The sequence below is a fragment of the Heterodontus francisci genome, chromosome 1 (assembly GCF_036365525.1).
Source record: "Heterodontus francisci isolate sHetFra1 chromosome 1, sHetFra1.hap1, whole genome shotgun sequence".
Lineage (NCBI taxonomy): Eukaryota > Metazoa > Chordata > Chondrichthyes > Heterodontiformes > Heterodontidae > Heterodontus > Heterodontus francisci.
Genome location: NC_090371.1, coordinates 200,669,989 through 200,686,573, shown reverse-complemented (window position 1 = coordinate 200,686,573; position 16,585 = coordinate 200,669,989). Strand labels below are relative to the sequence as shown.

At 45.5% G+C, this 16,585-nt stretch overlaps 1 protein-coding gene across 2 annotated transcripts in view; it reads right to left on the bottom strand.

The window, feature by feature from the left end:
- sorcs2 (sortilin-related VPS10 domain containing receptor 2) overlaps nt 1–16,585 on the bottom strand; it is an 810,245-nt gene that overhangs the window by 224,620 nt on the left and 569,040 nt on the right. For both annotated transcript variants that reach the window (XM_068040075.1, XM_068040081.1), the window contains exon 6: nt 1,677–1,741. In XM_068040075.1, the coding sequence (XP_067896176.1) occupies nt 1,677–1,741 (65 nt within the window). The remainder of the gene's footprint in view (nt 1–1,676; nt 1,742–16,585) is intronic.

Genomic DNA, 16,585 nt, shown 5'->3' with positions numbered 1-16,585 from the left:
ATCCATTTTTTAGTTTAAGATTTCATAATGTTGGCAAGAAGCACCTCCATTTTGAAGCACCCTCTCCCTTACCTACCCTCTGTTGCAGCCTGCTGCTCCTTTCAGGCTTGAAGGTCTCTGACCGGTACTCCAGATTTGAGTGCCTGCCTGCTGTCCTTAATTGGACAGTGAGCCAGTCTCCTGTCTTGAGGTTTGAGTGACTTCAGTGGGTCCGGAGGGTTGTGAGAAAGCGAGAGAGAGCCAGCCAGGAGAGAGGCTCTCTTGTTCCAGGTTCAGTTGCAATCTGCAGTCTGTCTTCAAACTGTCCTGTGTCTAGTTCAAAAAGCCTGGGCGAGCAGGTCAGTCATGTGCCCCTGTGAAAATCACAAGAAGTGACTATTTCCCTCCGGGGGCAAGTGCGATACCAGGAAACACTATCAACCTATGTTTCCTGCCCCCGGATGGAAAAGTAGCAATTGCGCCACACAAGGGCCAGGCAATGACCATCTCAAGTGAGAGAGAATCTAACCATCGCCCCTTGATGTTCAATGGCATTACCATCATTGAATTACCTATTTTCAACATCCTGGAGGTTACCATTGACCAGAAACTGAACTGGACCAGCCACATAAATACTGTGGCTACAAGAGCAGGTAAAAGGCTAGGAATTCTGTAGTGAGTAGCTCATCTCCTGTCTCCCCAGTGCCTGCCCACCATCTACAAGGCACAATTCAGGAGTGTGATGGAATACTCTCCTCTTGCCTGGATGAGCGCTGCTCCAACAAGACTCAAGAAGCTCAACACCATCCAGGACAAAGCAGCCCGCTTGATTGGCACCCCATCCACTACCTTCAACATTCACAACCTCCATCACTGACACACAGTGGCAGCAGTGTGTACCATCTACAAGATGCACTGCAGCAACTCACCAAGGCTCCTTCGACAGCATCTTCCAAACCCATGACCTCTACCACCTTGAAGGACAAGGGCAGCAGATACATGGGAACATCACCACCTGCAAGTTCCCCTCCACGCAGCACACCATCCTGACGTGGGACTATATTGCCATTCCTTCACTGTCGCTGGGTCAAAATCCTGGAACTCCCTTCCTTTCAGCACTGTTGGTGTACCTACACCCCAAGGACTGCAGCAGTTCAAAAAGGCAGCTCACCACCACCTTCTCAAGGGCAATTAGGGGTGGGCAATAAATGCTGGCCTAGCCAGCGATGCCTACATCCCACTGTGTTGAATATTGCACAATCAAATAAAGATCTTGAAATTGAGCTGTTTGAACATTATCAAACAAACACATAATAATTTAACAGCTTCATTAAAATAGCAGGCAACATAATTGTATACTAATGCATTAAGCTAATATTCTAACTTGAATATTTATGCTGTATATTTTTAAGGCCATACCCCTAGGGCTCTCCAATAAACTGGAGTTTTCCAAGGAAGAATAGGTGAGATGTATTATTACAGCCAATCTGCTACTGCCCATTTTGTACTCCCACCAAAGTTAAATTTTAAAAGATCATTGATTCAGCTCAAGCACATAGCTACAGCACATCGCTTGTAACTATCATGTATATCTAGCACTGTACGCAACATATCACTAGCAGAGTATACAGCATACTACTGTATATTATATATATATTACTGTTAGCATACGCAGGATATCATTAGCCAATCTTTACCTCCACTGTTGTCCTGAATTTCCATGTGAACCAAATCAGGGTCACCATCAACTCCTGTCACAGACCTGGAACAAGAAATAACCATTAATGTTTCTTCCCTATTCTAGTGAGGGATTCAAGCTAGTAAAACAGATTATAGGTATTCCACTTTCTTCATCTGCTCTTATTGCCCCTATAAATGTTTGCAAAGTAAACAAAATACATTTTAAATAACTTCAAATATCAAAATTTGGAAACATCTGCTCAGTTGGTGGAATTATCAGTGTGATCTTTGGTAAGGAATCTAGTTTGTATCTAAACCTCAAGCTGTATCCTTTAACTTATGGATTTAGCAGCTGTACAACTGATGTTTATTTCATACCGAGCAGTATATTTCCTGAAGTAGCACTGCTTTAACTCAGGATGCCAAAATATCAGTCTGACCATGCACAGATAGCAGGCATTTTCCTTGGCTAAGTGGGAAATTATGTTACGTGAGTTTTATAGTTACAAGTGAACTAAAGCTCAATTATGATATATGAGACTAGCAGCTGTGCACAGAGAAAGACCATGGACTACATTTTATACTCAAGACTATAAACATACGACTAGGACCAGGAGCAGGCTATTCAGTCCCTTGAGCCTGCTCCGCCATTCTATAAGATCATGGCTGATCTGTTTGTAACTCAACTCCAATTTCCTGCCTAACCTCCAATACCCTTTGACTCCCTCGCTTGTCAAGAATCTGTCTACCTCTGCCTTAAAAACATTCAATAACACTGCCTCCGCCGCTCTCAGGACAAGTCACTTCCACAGACTCATGACCCTCTAAGAGAAAAAATTTCTCCTCATCTCTGTCTTAAATGAGAAACCACTTAATTTTAAACTGTACCCCCTAGTTTTAGTCTATCTCACAGGGGAAACATCCTTTCAACATCCACCCTGTCAAGTCCCCTCAGGAACTTATATGTTTCAATAAGATCACCTCTCATCCTTCTAAACTCCAATGAATACAGACCCAACCTGTCTAACCTTTCCTCATAAGATAACCCTCTCATCCCAGGAATCAGCTGAGTGAACCTTCTATGAACTGCTTCCAGCGCAATATATCCTCTCTTCAGTAAGGAGACCAAAACAGTACCCAACACTCCAGATGTAGTGTCATCAATGTCCTGTACAACTGTAGCAAAACATCTCTACTTTTATATTCCATTCCCCTTGCAATAAATGACAATATTGCATTTGCCTTCTTAATCACTTGTTGTAATAACTTTTTGTGTTTTGTGCACTAGGACATCAGATCCCTTGCATCTCAGAGTTCTACAATCTTTCCCCATTGAAATAATATGTTGCTTTTTTATTTTTCTAGTCAAAGTGGACAAGTTCACACTTTCCCACATTATACTCCATCTGCCAAATCTTTGCGCACTCACTTAACCTATCTATATCCTATGACAGACTCCTTATGTTTTCTTCACAACTTACTCTCCTACCTATCTTTGTGTCATTTACAAATTTAGCAACCATACGCTCTGTCCCTTCATCCAAGTCATTGATATAGGTTGTAAATAGTTGAGGCCCCAGCACTGATCCTCGTGGCATTCCACTAGTTACAGCTTGCCAACCTGAAAATGACCCATTTATCCCGACTCTCTGTTTCCTGTTAGCTAACCAATCCCTAATCCATGCTACTATGTTACCCCCATACCATGGGCTCTTACTTTGTTGAATAATCTTTGATGTGGCACCTTGTCAAATGCCTTCTGGAAATCCAAGTACACACATCCACAGGCTCCCCTTCATCCACGTTGCTTGTTACTTCCCCAAAAGCTCCAATAAATTAGTCAAACACGATTTCCCTTTCACAAAACCATGTTGACTCTGCCTGATTGCATTGAGATTTTCTAAATGACCTGCTATAACCTCCTTTAAAATAGATTCCAGCATTTTCCCTATGACAGATGTCAAGCTAACTGGCCTGTAGTTTCCTGCTTTCTGTCTTCTTCCTTTCTTGAATAGCGGAGTTACATCTGTTATTTTCCAATCTGATGGGACCTTTCTAGAATCTAGATAATTTTGGAAAATTAAAATAAAACAGCTTGAAAATAACTGTAGATTATGTTATCATTTAAATGCTCAACATGTTTGTATCCAATTCCTCTATACTATTTTTATGGAGGGAACCTATTTACTTTAATCTGGTCAACATCTTTCTTAAAAATAGCTCTAAATATTTTAAATAATTTAAGATAGTATTTGCTTTTCAACTTTACTAACATTTCTGTATTACTTTAACAAATATCATCTCTTTCAGACAGAAGGAAGTCCACTGATTTTTTTTCAAAATGAATTAAACATTGGAATTTCACTGCATGTTATGCAGAACAAGTCTATTTCTTTCATCTTATGAAGTTTTACGCATCATTAGAGGAAATCATGCATATTTTACATTTGACAATTATCGTTTAGCTGTTTGTATGGTACTTGTATATTATTAACTGAACACTAGATGGCCTCTTGTAAGTTCTTTGGCCTCCTTATCTCGAGAGACAATGGGTAAGCGCCTGGAGGTGGTCAGTGGTGTGTGGAGCAGCGCCTGGAGTGGCTATAAAGGCCAATTCTAGAGTGACAGGCTCTTCCACAGGTGCTGCAGAAAAATTTGTTTGTCGGGGCTGTTACACAGTTGGCTCTCTCCTTGCGCCTCTGTCTTTTTTCCTGCCAACTGCTAAGTCTCTTCGACTCGCCACACTTTAGCCCCGCCTTTATGGCTGCCCGCCAGCTCTGGCGAACGCTGGCAACTGACTCCCACGACTTGTGATCAATGTCACAGGACTCCCACAAGTTGTGGGAGTCAATGTCACAGGACTTCTTGTAAGTACATTGTAGCAATTACAGTCCAAGATCTCTCGTGTTGTTTTGTTAATCTTTGACAAAATATTCTAGAAGGTCCAGAAATAAAAACAGCCAGTTATTAACACACCAATTTCAGTGCTTATTCAGACCTAACAATCTGGTTAAAATAAATTACAGAAGTCAGTTTTTTGCTGGACAATCTTCCCTGTATGGTAAGTTCCCAATGTCAGTAGTGTGGCCAAGCAGATGCAATAGGTTTTCTATTGAAGGTGAGAGAGCAAATCATAAAGTGAGAGTTACTTGTGGCAGGGATGGGTGCCATAAAAATGCCAATACTCACAAATGTATAGGAACAGTAGCACACTGTCACACTCAGAATCTGGAAAGTATGCGACAAATAACAATGGAAAATCACTCAAAATATTTGCCTGAACTTCATTCCAGTTCATCTCTCGATCTGTTTGCCTGTTTGTTTTTCTCCTGGGTGCTTCTTATCTACCTATCTGTCCCTCTACAGAATCTTGCCAGATTTGTGTGTTGGTCCTTCAGTTCTGCCTGATCTTCACTTCTATTCCTCACATGATCTGTCAACCTGATTTTCACTTTCCTAAATCCTCCCTGTCTACCCTCCTGCCTCTCATGTCAGATTTTGTAAATTAAGGGGCTGGGATTAAATGAAAAATCAATCCTCCTTCTACATGGACACTGTTAATAAGGTAATTGCTCATCTGGCTTCTCAGCGGAAATGGGAAATGGTAAGAGATAGAAAACTGAAAGGAAAAAAACGAAAACCAGAAGGGAGGGAGGTAAAAGAAAATCTCCAAGTTGAAAATTATTTCTGACAAAACACTTAACTTTCATGATATGCTCTCTCTCTCTCTTTATATATATATATATTTAGATAGAGAGAGAGAGATGCACATATAACTTAGAGAAAAAAAAGGTACATTCAGGCATTCCACAAACCTTTAACAGCTTTAGTATCAATTCTTCAAAATCCTGATGAGCTTTACATATCAAAAGCCTGGTCACCACAATACGGTGCATGCATTCCTTTATCATATTCGGGGCCCATGCTTTACATTTGGCCAGAAGCAATTGAGTAAACAGTTTGACACTGATTGTGGGTCGGGGAGGAGATTGTGAAGGAGCCTGTGGGTCGGGGAAACATTGTTGATTGGGGGTCGTTTGTGGGTCGGGGGATAAAAGATCATGGAGGAAATTTTATGTTGGCTGTAGGGGAAACCGACCCAAGATCCCCGCATCACCTCTTCAATGGAAGGCCCACAAATTTAGTGACAATCAAGCAGTTAACCGGACAGCGGCAGGCCTTCTGTAGGATTCAGGACGCTGTCGCCAGAAGTCCTGGCCTTGCAGAGCTGCTGGCCAATCAGAGGCCAGCAGTTGCAGCACCACCACGGAAGCGGTGCCTGCAGCGACCAGACATCAAGAGCGGCGCTGCAACCAGGCTTAAGGTAGGTCAGGGCGGGAGGGGTATTGCAGGGTAGGGGTTTTGTTGGGGGGGTGTGGGGGGCAGAGGTCAGCAGCAAGGACGGTGGGGAGGGGGCCCTCAGCGGGCCTCTCTCCTTCCTGATATGCCGAATCTCTTGTTCAGGTATTGTGCCTTTGAATGAGGGAACAACCCCCCCCCACCAACCCCGGGAGACGGGAAGCAGCCCGCACGGTTTTTCGGGCCACCCACTGCAAGGGTAATTGCAGCTGCGGTGGAAAGAGGCCCTTAAATGGGGATTAATTACCCAGTTAAGGGCTCAATTGGTGGCAGGGTGGGATGGCTGTGCACAAGCCTTCCCGCCCTGGATTAAATTTCGGTGGGTCCTTCCCCCCCACCACCATCCCACCCGATTTTATGCTCTCCCCACCTCCACACCCACCAGGGGGGAGGGCATAAAATTTCCTCCCTTGAGCTGCAGGGGGGGGGGGGGAAGAGATCATGGGGCCAGTGGGTGGGTGGGAGATCGTGGGTTGAGGTGGTTGATTGTGGGGCCCGGCGGGGTTGGGGGAGATTGTAGACCGGGGAAAGATGAGGAGGAGATGGTGGGTTGTGAGGAGATGGTGGATTAGGGAGAGAGATCGTGGGTCGGGAGGAAATCGCAGGTTGGGAGGGAGATGGGGGTGAGATGGTGAAGAGATCGTGGGTTGTGGGTTTGAAGTGATTCCAGGAAGTGGGGTGGGAATCACTCCTGCTCTTCCTAGCTCACAAACAGTGCTGGAACCCAATTACCTGCTGAATCCTTCACCTAAGTTTCCCAAGGCCTGGAAAACCTGACCGGCAGTCGTTAAAAGTTAATGGCTGCTAATATCTGAGGCACGCAGCTTCAGTAATATATTTAAATAACTGACCCGCCTCTCAAGAACAGTTTAGTTGCTCCCCACACCCCGAACCAGGCCACCTCCACTAACATCAGCAAAAGGCATGTTTAAGATGGACTGGGGTCAAAATTTGGGCTTTTTAAAAATATTAACACCTTCTCCAACCCATTACGAGAAGGTTAAAATTCCTCCCATTTCTCATATGGAAAATTAAGTTGCTCAGTAAGACCAGCTCAAAGTGTTCGGAATGCTCCAAGGGAGACAAAGACTGTCATAATGTCCCCGCGGTGCCTTCACTTGGAGTGTGCCCCTTTACCTAAATGCAATGCAGAGAGTCGATCAGGTTTTAAAAAAATTATATCGTAGTAGTTAAGAAAATGTTTAAGTCCAAAGTTTGGGATTTGGCCAGGTGAGAAGATAAATGCACTTTGGTGGCGGCATAAACTTTCCGTTTGAGCTACTGACATTGACTATTGTTTGTGCTGGAGCTCCACTGTGTTTGAAAGTTCACTTCTGGTCAATGATCTCCTAAGTACCAAGGTTCTTTCATATAATAGCTAAAGAAAGAGTGTTCTCTATTACACGGTGTGTTATAAAACAAAACCCAAACACAGGATGCAATCCTATAACATATCTTTACAGTATTCAGTATTGGAATCAAACCCCTCAAGTATAATGAGCTATTGCAATTACAATTCAAATAAGCAAACAATGCAGATTCGGAAAGAAGTCATAATTTCCGTACCTGTAGAGAGGACAGGATAGCAGAACAGATTACAACTGGACTTTTTTGGGGGTAGCGGAAAGAATTTGAGACAATACGGTGGAAAACCATTTCTTATCAGCCAGTCTTGGCAAGTCCCAAATGTTTCCCATTCAACTTACAGCCAGCTACATCTGAGCTGAGAGAAATCTGGCACCACGACAGCAATATTAAACCGCCTTTACTCACTTACAGTTTCCTTTTGAGGAAGGGCAGTTTCTACTCTGGCAAATAAATGGCAAATGAATTTCAACAAATAAGTGTAAGGTATTACATTTTGGTACCAAGCACTAGGGTTTATTTCTAGAGGGATAGATTTGAAAATTAGAGAAGTTATGCTAAACTTGCACTGAGCCTTGGTTGACCACACTTGGGAGTATTGTATACAGTTCTGGGGTTAATTTTTGCAATGGAGGCAGGAAATCTAAGTCGGTCTGCTTCCAGGTCCTGAAAACGCCTCGGGGGAAGTAGATTCAAGTCACAAGTTTAATGCGGGAAGCCCACTATTGGATTTTGTCAAGCTTGGTGGCCAATTCGAGGCCATAGAGGTGGGAACGAAGATGGGCCAGATGAAGTGTGGGCCCAATTTAAATCCACATGGCAGCCATTTCTGTGGCTGTCGTTTAAATCTGAACGGAACAAATGGGCGGCGCAGTGGTTAGCACCGCAGCCTCACAGCTCCAGGGGCCCGGGTTCGATTCTGGGTACTGCCTGTGCGGAGTTTGCAAGTTCTCCCTGTGTCTGCATGGGTTTTCACCGGGTGCTCCGGTTTCCTCCCACATCCAAAGACTTGCAGGTGATAGGTAAATTGGCTGTTGTAAATTGCCCCTAGTGTAGGGAGGTGATAGGGAATATGGGATTACTGTAGGGTTAGAATAAATGGGTGGTTGTTGGTCGGCACAGACTCGGTGGGCCGAAGGGCCTGTTTCAGTGCTGTATTTCTAAAATATAAAAATAAAATGGGAAACATTCTGAGCTTTGGATCGAACATATGTGTTCAAACAATGGCATTGGAAGTTCTTATATCGCGATCTGGAGGTGATGCTTGAGGGAGAGGAGGGAGGTCATTTTTCTAAAGGTAGCAGAAGGAGGCTACCCACCAAAACTAAACAGGCCTGGGTTGAGGTAGCTGTCACCGTCGGCAGCAGAAGCATTAACAGAAGAATGTGCCATAAGAGATTCAACAATCTGAGACGCTCTGGCATGGTGAGTGCTACCCCCAGCCCTCAGGACAGGTCTCAGGGCTTGCATCCTCCAGCAGACACACTGCCTGAAGACCTGCAGGGCGCATGCTGCTCCTGAACATGGGAAGAGTGCGTGCCCAGGGCACTTAATGATCGCTCAGAAAGGCTCAGAGTTACAGCGCTGCTGAGGACCTGTCAGCACCGAGACATGCAAATGTTAACGGCTACGAGCAGATGCCATTGGCCATAGAGGTCATCACCACCTTAGCTCACTCTCTTTTGTTGTTGCAGGAGGAACGGGCTCATAACCAGCAGGAAGGACAATGATGAAAGGGTGGGGTTTCCTACTACCAATGGATAACGCTAATGGAGGACACAGCAAAGGAGATAGCCAGGATTCTGGACACGGAAGAAGTTGGCCCTGGCCAGATGGGCACCCACGGTGCAGATGGTAATTACAGAGAACAAAGTGCTCACTGTGGGGGTGGGGGGGGGGGGGGGGGGTGGGGGTGGGGGTGTACGCCACCTTGTCTGGTAGCATTCCAGTTGCTGAGTTTCATTGGGCAGCCTCAGCACGACAGTGGCTTCTGCTTCCTTAGGCTGGACCTCATGATCTCTTCTTGTGTCTCCCAGAGCTGCAGGCGTCCACCTGAGGACACTCTCCCCCTCTCCCACCTTGGCCCCGGAGGAACCTCATGAAACCTAGGAGTAACGGTCACACCTGAGAAGCGCATTGTCTACCAGTGCAGATACTCTCATCTCACTGGGTCCTGGCCTGCGTTTAGGTACGGTGGCACTGGGCAAGGGGCATGATACAAGTGTGCAGGAGGAGATGCCAGAGACAGAGACAGCTGTGGAAGTTCCCCTCAGAGGAGGGAGGACAAGCACAGCCCTTCTCAGTGGGGCACAGATGCAGGGCCTCAGGAGTCACTGGAAAGGCAGGAGATGTGCTCCCATATTTCAGAGTTACCTGAGGCAGTGTACACTCATGGTCTGAGGATGGAGGAGTCAGTCCAGCTCATGTGTGCCACTATGGCTCCGGTCTTTGAGCCATGTGTCCCTCCATAGAGAGTGTGGTCAACTTCGTGGAGGGCCATATGCAGCATCATTCTGATGGAAGCAGGAGCAGCGCACTGGCATGCACAGGATGCATGATGCACTGTAAAGCCGAGAATGGTCAGTGCTGCTGGTGGCACAGAGATGACTGGAGTAGATGTGCCCCAGCTGGTGTCCCCCTCCAGCTATGTGGAGCACAAGACAACGGCTGAGGATGTCACTGAAGAGGATGAGGGTGCCACCACCCTCATGGAGCTCCTCCATCATCCTCCACCTCCTTGACTCCTCTCACTGTGGGAACCTCTGTGCAGCAGGGCCAGGTGACGGAGGCTGTGCCAGCAATAATGCAGGTGCAGTAGCCTCTAGAGACGCCTCCATGGGCATCTTCACAATAAGGACGACCATCACAGGCATCTCAGTCGCAGGCAGAGACCAGGGAGGAGCCTGTCTCCACCTCCTCTGAGGCCACAAGGGGAGCACTGCGTAGAAGTGGCCGAGCGCGGAGGCCACCGCGTCACGCAGAGCACTGAGTGGGTCACTGGGGAGTCTTGCTGTACCTGTGCACTGTTTCCTTTTGTTGACACATCTGAGGCTGGTTTTATTGGTGGCATGACAGGACAAGTGGTAAGAGGTGCTGAAGGAGATCAAGGGTGCAATCAAGGAGAGGACAGAGGCTTTGGACAGATGTGCATCTTTCATTGGCAGTAAGAGTTTAGATGTTCCAGCTTTTGTCTTCAATGGATGGGTTAGGGTGGTGACCTCATAGTCCACTGCATCCCATGCCCTTCATCCTGGATCTGAGGGACTCAGTTGAAACGTTCCTGAATCAGAAGATCCCTGCCATTTATGACATCCTGATGAAACCTTCATACCCTGCGCTGTGTTCGGTCACCTCCTTGTGCAGCCGGAGCACCTCAGTGTTCTGCATCCTCCCCTCCATCTCCTCTTCCTCCTCCTCCCCCTGACATTCCTGAAAGTGGATAAATCACCAGGACTGGATGAATTGTATCCCAGGTTGTTGAGGGAAGTCAGGAAGGAAATAGCGGATGCACTGAGGATCATCTTCGATTATTGGAGGTCTGTGAACATTGTACCATTGTTTAAAAAGGGTGCAAGGGAAATGTCAAATAATTATAGGCAGTCAGTCTGACTTCGGTGGTGGGTAAATTGTTAGAATCTATTCTGAGGGATAGGATAAACTGTCACTTAGAAAGGCATGGATTAATCAGGGATAGTCAGCATGGATTTGTTAGGGGAAGGTCATGTCTTACTAACTTAGTTGAGTTTTTTGAGGAAGTAACAAGGAGGATTGATGAGGGTAGTGCAGTGGATGTGGTTTACGTGGATTTTAGTAAGGCATTTGACAAGGTCCCGCATGGCAGACTGGGCAGTAAAATGAAAGGGGATACAGGGGAATGTGGCAGGTTGGATCCAGAATTGGATCAGTGACAGGAAACAAAGGGTACTAGTTGACGGATGTTTTTACAAATGCAAAGCTGTTTCCAGTGGCGTTCCACAGGGCTCAGTGTCGGGTCTCTTCCTGTTTATGGTATATATTAATGTGGACTTAATGTGGGAGGCATGATTGGGAAATTTGCTGATGGCACAAAAATTGGCTGTGTAGTTAATAGTGAGGAGGATGGCTGTAGACTCCAGAATGATGTCAATGGTTTGAGTGGATGGTAAAGTGGCAAATAGAATTCAATCCTGAGAAGTGTGAGGTATTGCATTTGGGGAGGGAAAATAAAGCAAGGGAATGCACAATAAATGGGAAAATACTGAGAAGGGTAGAAGAAGTGAGAGACCTTGGAGTGCATGTCCACAGGTCCCTGAAGGTGGCAGGACAGGTAGACAGAATGGTGAAGAAGGCATATGGATTGCTTTCCTTTATTGGCCGAGGTATAGGGTACAAAAGCAGGGATGTGATGTTGGAACTGTATAAAATGCTGGTTAGGCCACAGCTGGAGTACTGCGTGCAGTTCTGGTCATCACATTACAGAAAAGGCATAATTGCTCTGGAGAGAGTACAGACGAGATTTACAGGAATGTTGCCAGGGCTTGAAGGTTGCAGCTATGAAAAAAGATTGGATAGGCTAGGTTGTTTTCCCTGGAACTGAGGAGGCTGAGGAGTGACTTGATTGAGGTGTACAAGATTATGAGGGGCTTAGATACAGTGGACAGGAAGGACCTATTTCCCCTGGCGGGGAGGTCAGTTACCAGGGGGCACAGATTTAAGGTGATTGGTAGAAGGATTAGAGGGGACATGAGGGGAAACTTTTTCACCCAGAGGGTGGGGATGTCTGGAATTCGCTGCCAGGAATAGTGGTGGAGGCAGAGACTCTCAATTCTTTTAAGAAGTACCTGGACACGTACCTGATGTGCAGGGCTATGGACCAGATGCTGGAAGGTGGGATTAGTTTGGGTGGCTAGTTTATTAGGCTGGTGCAGACATGATGGGCTGAATGTCCTCCTTCTGTGCTGTACTTTTTCTATGGTTCTAACTCCTGCTCCTCCTCTTCCTCTGATGAGCTATCTGGTTCCGGGGCCTCAACATCCTCAAGACCCACACCTCTCTGAAGGGCCAGGTTATGGAGGGTGCAGCAGATCACCACAATGACCGAGACTCTTGCAGGTACCTGAACTGGCCTCAATCAGGGATCAGGTGGGATTGCGATCCCGCCCTGGTGAACATGGCCGGCACCGGGAACGATGTCACAAAACTGGCATGTCAGCTGGCACTAGTATTTTCAGTTCCCATCTGCCTCCATTCCTGCCTCAGCGGGGCCCGAAAACAGTCTCCGGACTCCATATTATAAAAGGGATATTGAGCCACTGGAGATGGTGCAAAAAAAAATTTACAAAGATGAGACCAGAAATGTGAGATCATACCCATCAGGAATGGGTATGCTCATCATACAAGCTGATTCACCTTTCTGTTGGGAAGAGAAGGCTGAGGGGTAACCTAATAGAGGTCTTTAAAATTAGGAAAGATTTAAATAGAACAGGCACAGAGGGGGGAATTTTAACCTAAATAAACTGACGGGTTTGTGTTGGGTGGGGAATTAAAGTTTGAGAAATCTCTTTCCTGGCTCAAACCCATCCATTTTCAGCTTTATCTGAGGGCGGTAGTTGGACAGACAGCCAACCCACTCCAAGGAGGCGGGTTGGAACTTTAAATATGATAATGAGGCAAGTCTCATAGTCATTCAGGTTTTCAACTTCAACTCTAGTCAGCCATGTTTGCTGAGTGTCAGGAAACCCAGCAACTTCATCAAGGTGAGGATTGATGGATTGAGAAGATACCTACCCTCCTGGATCCAGGTGCCTGCCTCAGAAGCCTCCGATCAGGCATGCCCTCCTTCAGATATTCCCCCAGCGAGGCCTCAGATCACACCACAAGGCCTCCGATCTCCCTTCACCCCCACCACCAGATCTCCAATTCCCCCCACCCCCACCCCATCATCACTCAAGCCCCGACCTCCCCCCAGAGTTGGCAGCCTATGTGTTCAACCTCTCCTCTACCCACCACCCCAATTGACATCCCCCCCTCCCCTCCCGATTGGCCCTTCCCCCCCCCCCACCCCCGTCAACTCACCTACTTCTCCCCAACCAATGGTCAACCCCTACCTCCAATCGACACCACCCCCCCTCCCAAACACCTCGATCATATCCCTTCCTCCCCTCCCACCATGGACCTATATGCTGCTGCGCCTTTCACCAACCAGCTCCCCATCCGACTGGAGGCACAGCCTGACAATCAGGCTGGCCTTTGGGCAGGGAACCGATCATGTGGGGGAATCCCGAGTTGTGGGTTCCCCACAACTTTCTGGCCAACCTGCTCCAAGTGAATGAGGTAAGTAAAAACTCTCCCCCAGAGAGAGTGTTTTTTACATGTGTGGATGTGCAAAACTGCAGGCCCTAAGGAAGTCATCAAGAAACCAAATTGGGAATTGCCAGTGTCTTTGGACCCTGCCACAAACACTTTTCCCTAGCTACCAACTCCATCCCTCTCCCTGGCAACTGGCTCAGGCTGAACCAGACTGTTTTCGACCTTGCTGTCATATTTGACCCAAAGGTGAACTTCCGAACACATATCCACACCATCACTAAGACCACCTATTCCACATCTGTAACATCGCCTGACTCCACCCCTGGATCAGCTCATCTGCTGGTTAAACCCGCATCCATGCCTTTGCTACTCTAGACTTGACTATTCCAACACAGTCCTGGTCAGCTATTGAATGGAAATAAAATCAGTTCAAGCTAAGTGAATTAGAACACTGGAATTCATCTCCACTGCAAGATTACAGTTATACAGTCAATTTTGCATCGACACTAAGCAGATTCAGATGCCCATCAACTTAAAGGGGCAATATGCAAGCAGTGAGAGAATCTCTTCAGAAGGTCATCTTGGGCTTGCCACTGGACACAGGATAACTCAAAACTAGCATAAAGCCTGGTGTAAAAACTGACCTGGTAGTTCACTGGATCTCTTTTGCACTATTTATCTCAGTATTGAGTCTTTTAATGTATTCGAAAGAAATGCTGCCTACTGCTCTCTCCCAGTTTAAAAAAATAGCCACCAGGAAAACGTGCCAAAATGTATGCATAAAGCTCTTTGCCAGCAGACAGAGTGCAAGTCACAGCCTGCGCTATAACTCCGGTCTTGCCAAAAGACACACAAAGCGTCATATAACTGCAGCCATACATAATAAAGCATAGAAATGGCAAAATACCACTCAGTCCATCAAGTCACTACTTCCACAAATGGTGGATCTCACTAGTCTGGGGTCATGGACTCTATCCCATCCATTTAATCTTCTGAGGAAATATTCTTCATAAATGCTCCCCGACCCCAAAAAGACATTCAAGCAGAACCCTAGGATATTTATCTATTTCTGGCTACTGTCCATTTCTCAGCCCCTCTTCAACGAGAACCATTATGTCCTTTGAATATTTGTTAATCTCAGTCTATATTGATACCTATAACATCCAACTGGATAATTAGCCAACTGCTTTCAGAAGGAGTTAATCGCCTACAGATTTTGCTGGAAACAATGCATTGACATCATACAGATTAATTTGTGAGTAGGAACGGAACCTTTACTACTTCAATTTGGTTGTATTCGAATGCAAATCCCAGAAGATGAAAAAACACTGAAAGTTTCTTCTCAACTGCAGCTTCATTGGTCACTCCTGTAAGTGGACCTCATGTCCCATTATGCCCTGGAGTGAACATTTTTCTGCCCAATATCTAGGTAAATAATCACATAATCCAGGTATCATAACAGAACCCTTACTCTGTAAGGCAGCTACTAGAATGTTTCATGTGCCGCCAAATGAATTCTCCTCTCTTTATGGATAATGAACTAGATAAGCACTGTCACTGAATTGAGGCACAAATTTTGAACCAACAAATGGTTTAAATTGCCTGAAATAAATGAATAAACTATGCGCAGTTTTCATACTGTGATATATTCTCTGTGCATTTCTCAGTATGTAAAGTAACAAAGATGCAATTTGCTTTCTCTCTGAATATAGCTGTTAACCACACACTGCAATCTCAGACCAGTCTGATTTCACTTGTGAAGATGGCAGCGAACTTAAAAAAAACTCCAACCTTACAGCTGGTGACTGAGAGTTACAGGCACGCTGACTACCTTAGAGTCTGTCTCTGAGAATTACCATTTTAATTTTGTCAGATGAAATCTCTGCCCATTAAGTTGCTAATCAAGGAAACTGCCCTCCATTCAAAAGATTCAGAAAAAGCTTTCACCATCCCTGGGATAATGATCTGTTCTTGTTATGTGACCAGGAGACCACCATGAGACCGACAGGGTAGATGCGGATTTAATAGAACACCTCAACCAGCCAGCTGAGAAGATCCAATTGTTATGTTCTAGCCAAAGGTCAAGGGCGAAGTCCTTGTTTGATTTCTCAGGTGGGGAGTTCAAGGCCAACTCCAATCATTGCCTACATATAGTTCAAAACAGGTAATGTTAGGCAGAGTCCTTTCTCTTTGATGGAATAGCTGGATCTCCTCTGTCGGCCCAGCATATACCTTTATTAAAGCTCCTTATGAGAAACATAGTTTCTGTCATGTGACCATAGTTTCTCTTTCCATGGCTCTCATAAATAGTTTCTGATGATGTGATGATGAGGCCATTGTTCGACAATGGAGTTTGGGTGTCATTCATCCTCATCTCACCTTGATGAAGTAAGGCTTTTCACAGCCATTCTTTGGAATTTGAGTTTGGAGACAAAAGGTCTGTGACAGTATTGTTAACCCAATCAGTTGGAAAGAAGCGGCCATTACTATAGAAAGGCTCATTTGCATTTGGCAAGAAAGGAAAGGTCACCTGACCTCTTAACTCCATTTTGTTTTACAAGAAAATTGTCTGTTTCATGTTTACTTCATAAGTTAATTTCATAGTTCATAAGTTCAGATTGCGTGGGTGTGAAACTAGCAATACCCCAAGGTGTCTGGAATTGTAAATGATGCCCACCCTCCAGTTCATTGTTTAATTAACACCACAAACCACCAAAGTGTGGGTTAAAATACTATCTCAAACTGATGGGTATCTGTTAAAGGAATACTATTAATTCCTTACATGCTAGATCTACTATGACAATAATGCATGTTAAAAAATTCAACACAGGCAAAATGTATTTTGCCACAACCATTTCAAACTTCCCAAAAAGTAGTTTCACGATATCAGAGCTAAGATTTAGCTGTTTCCATT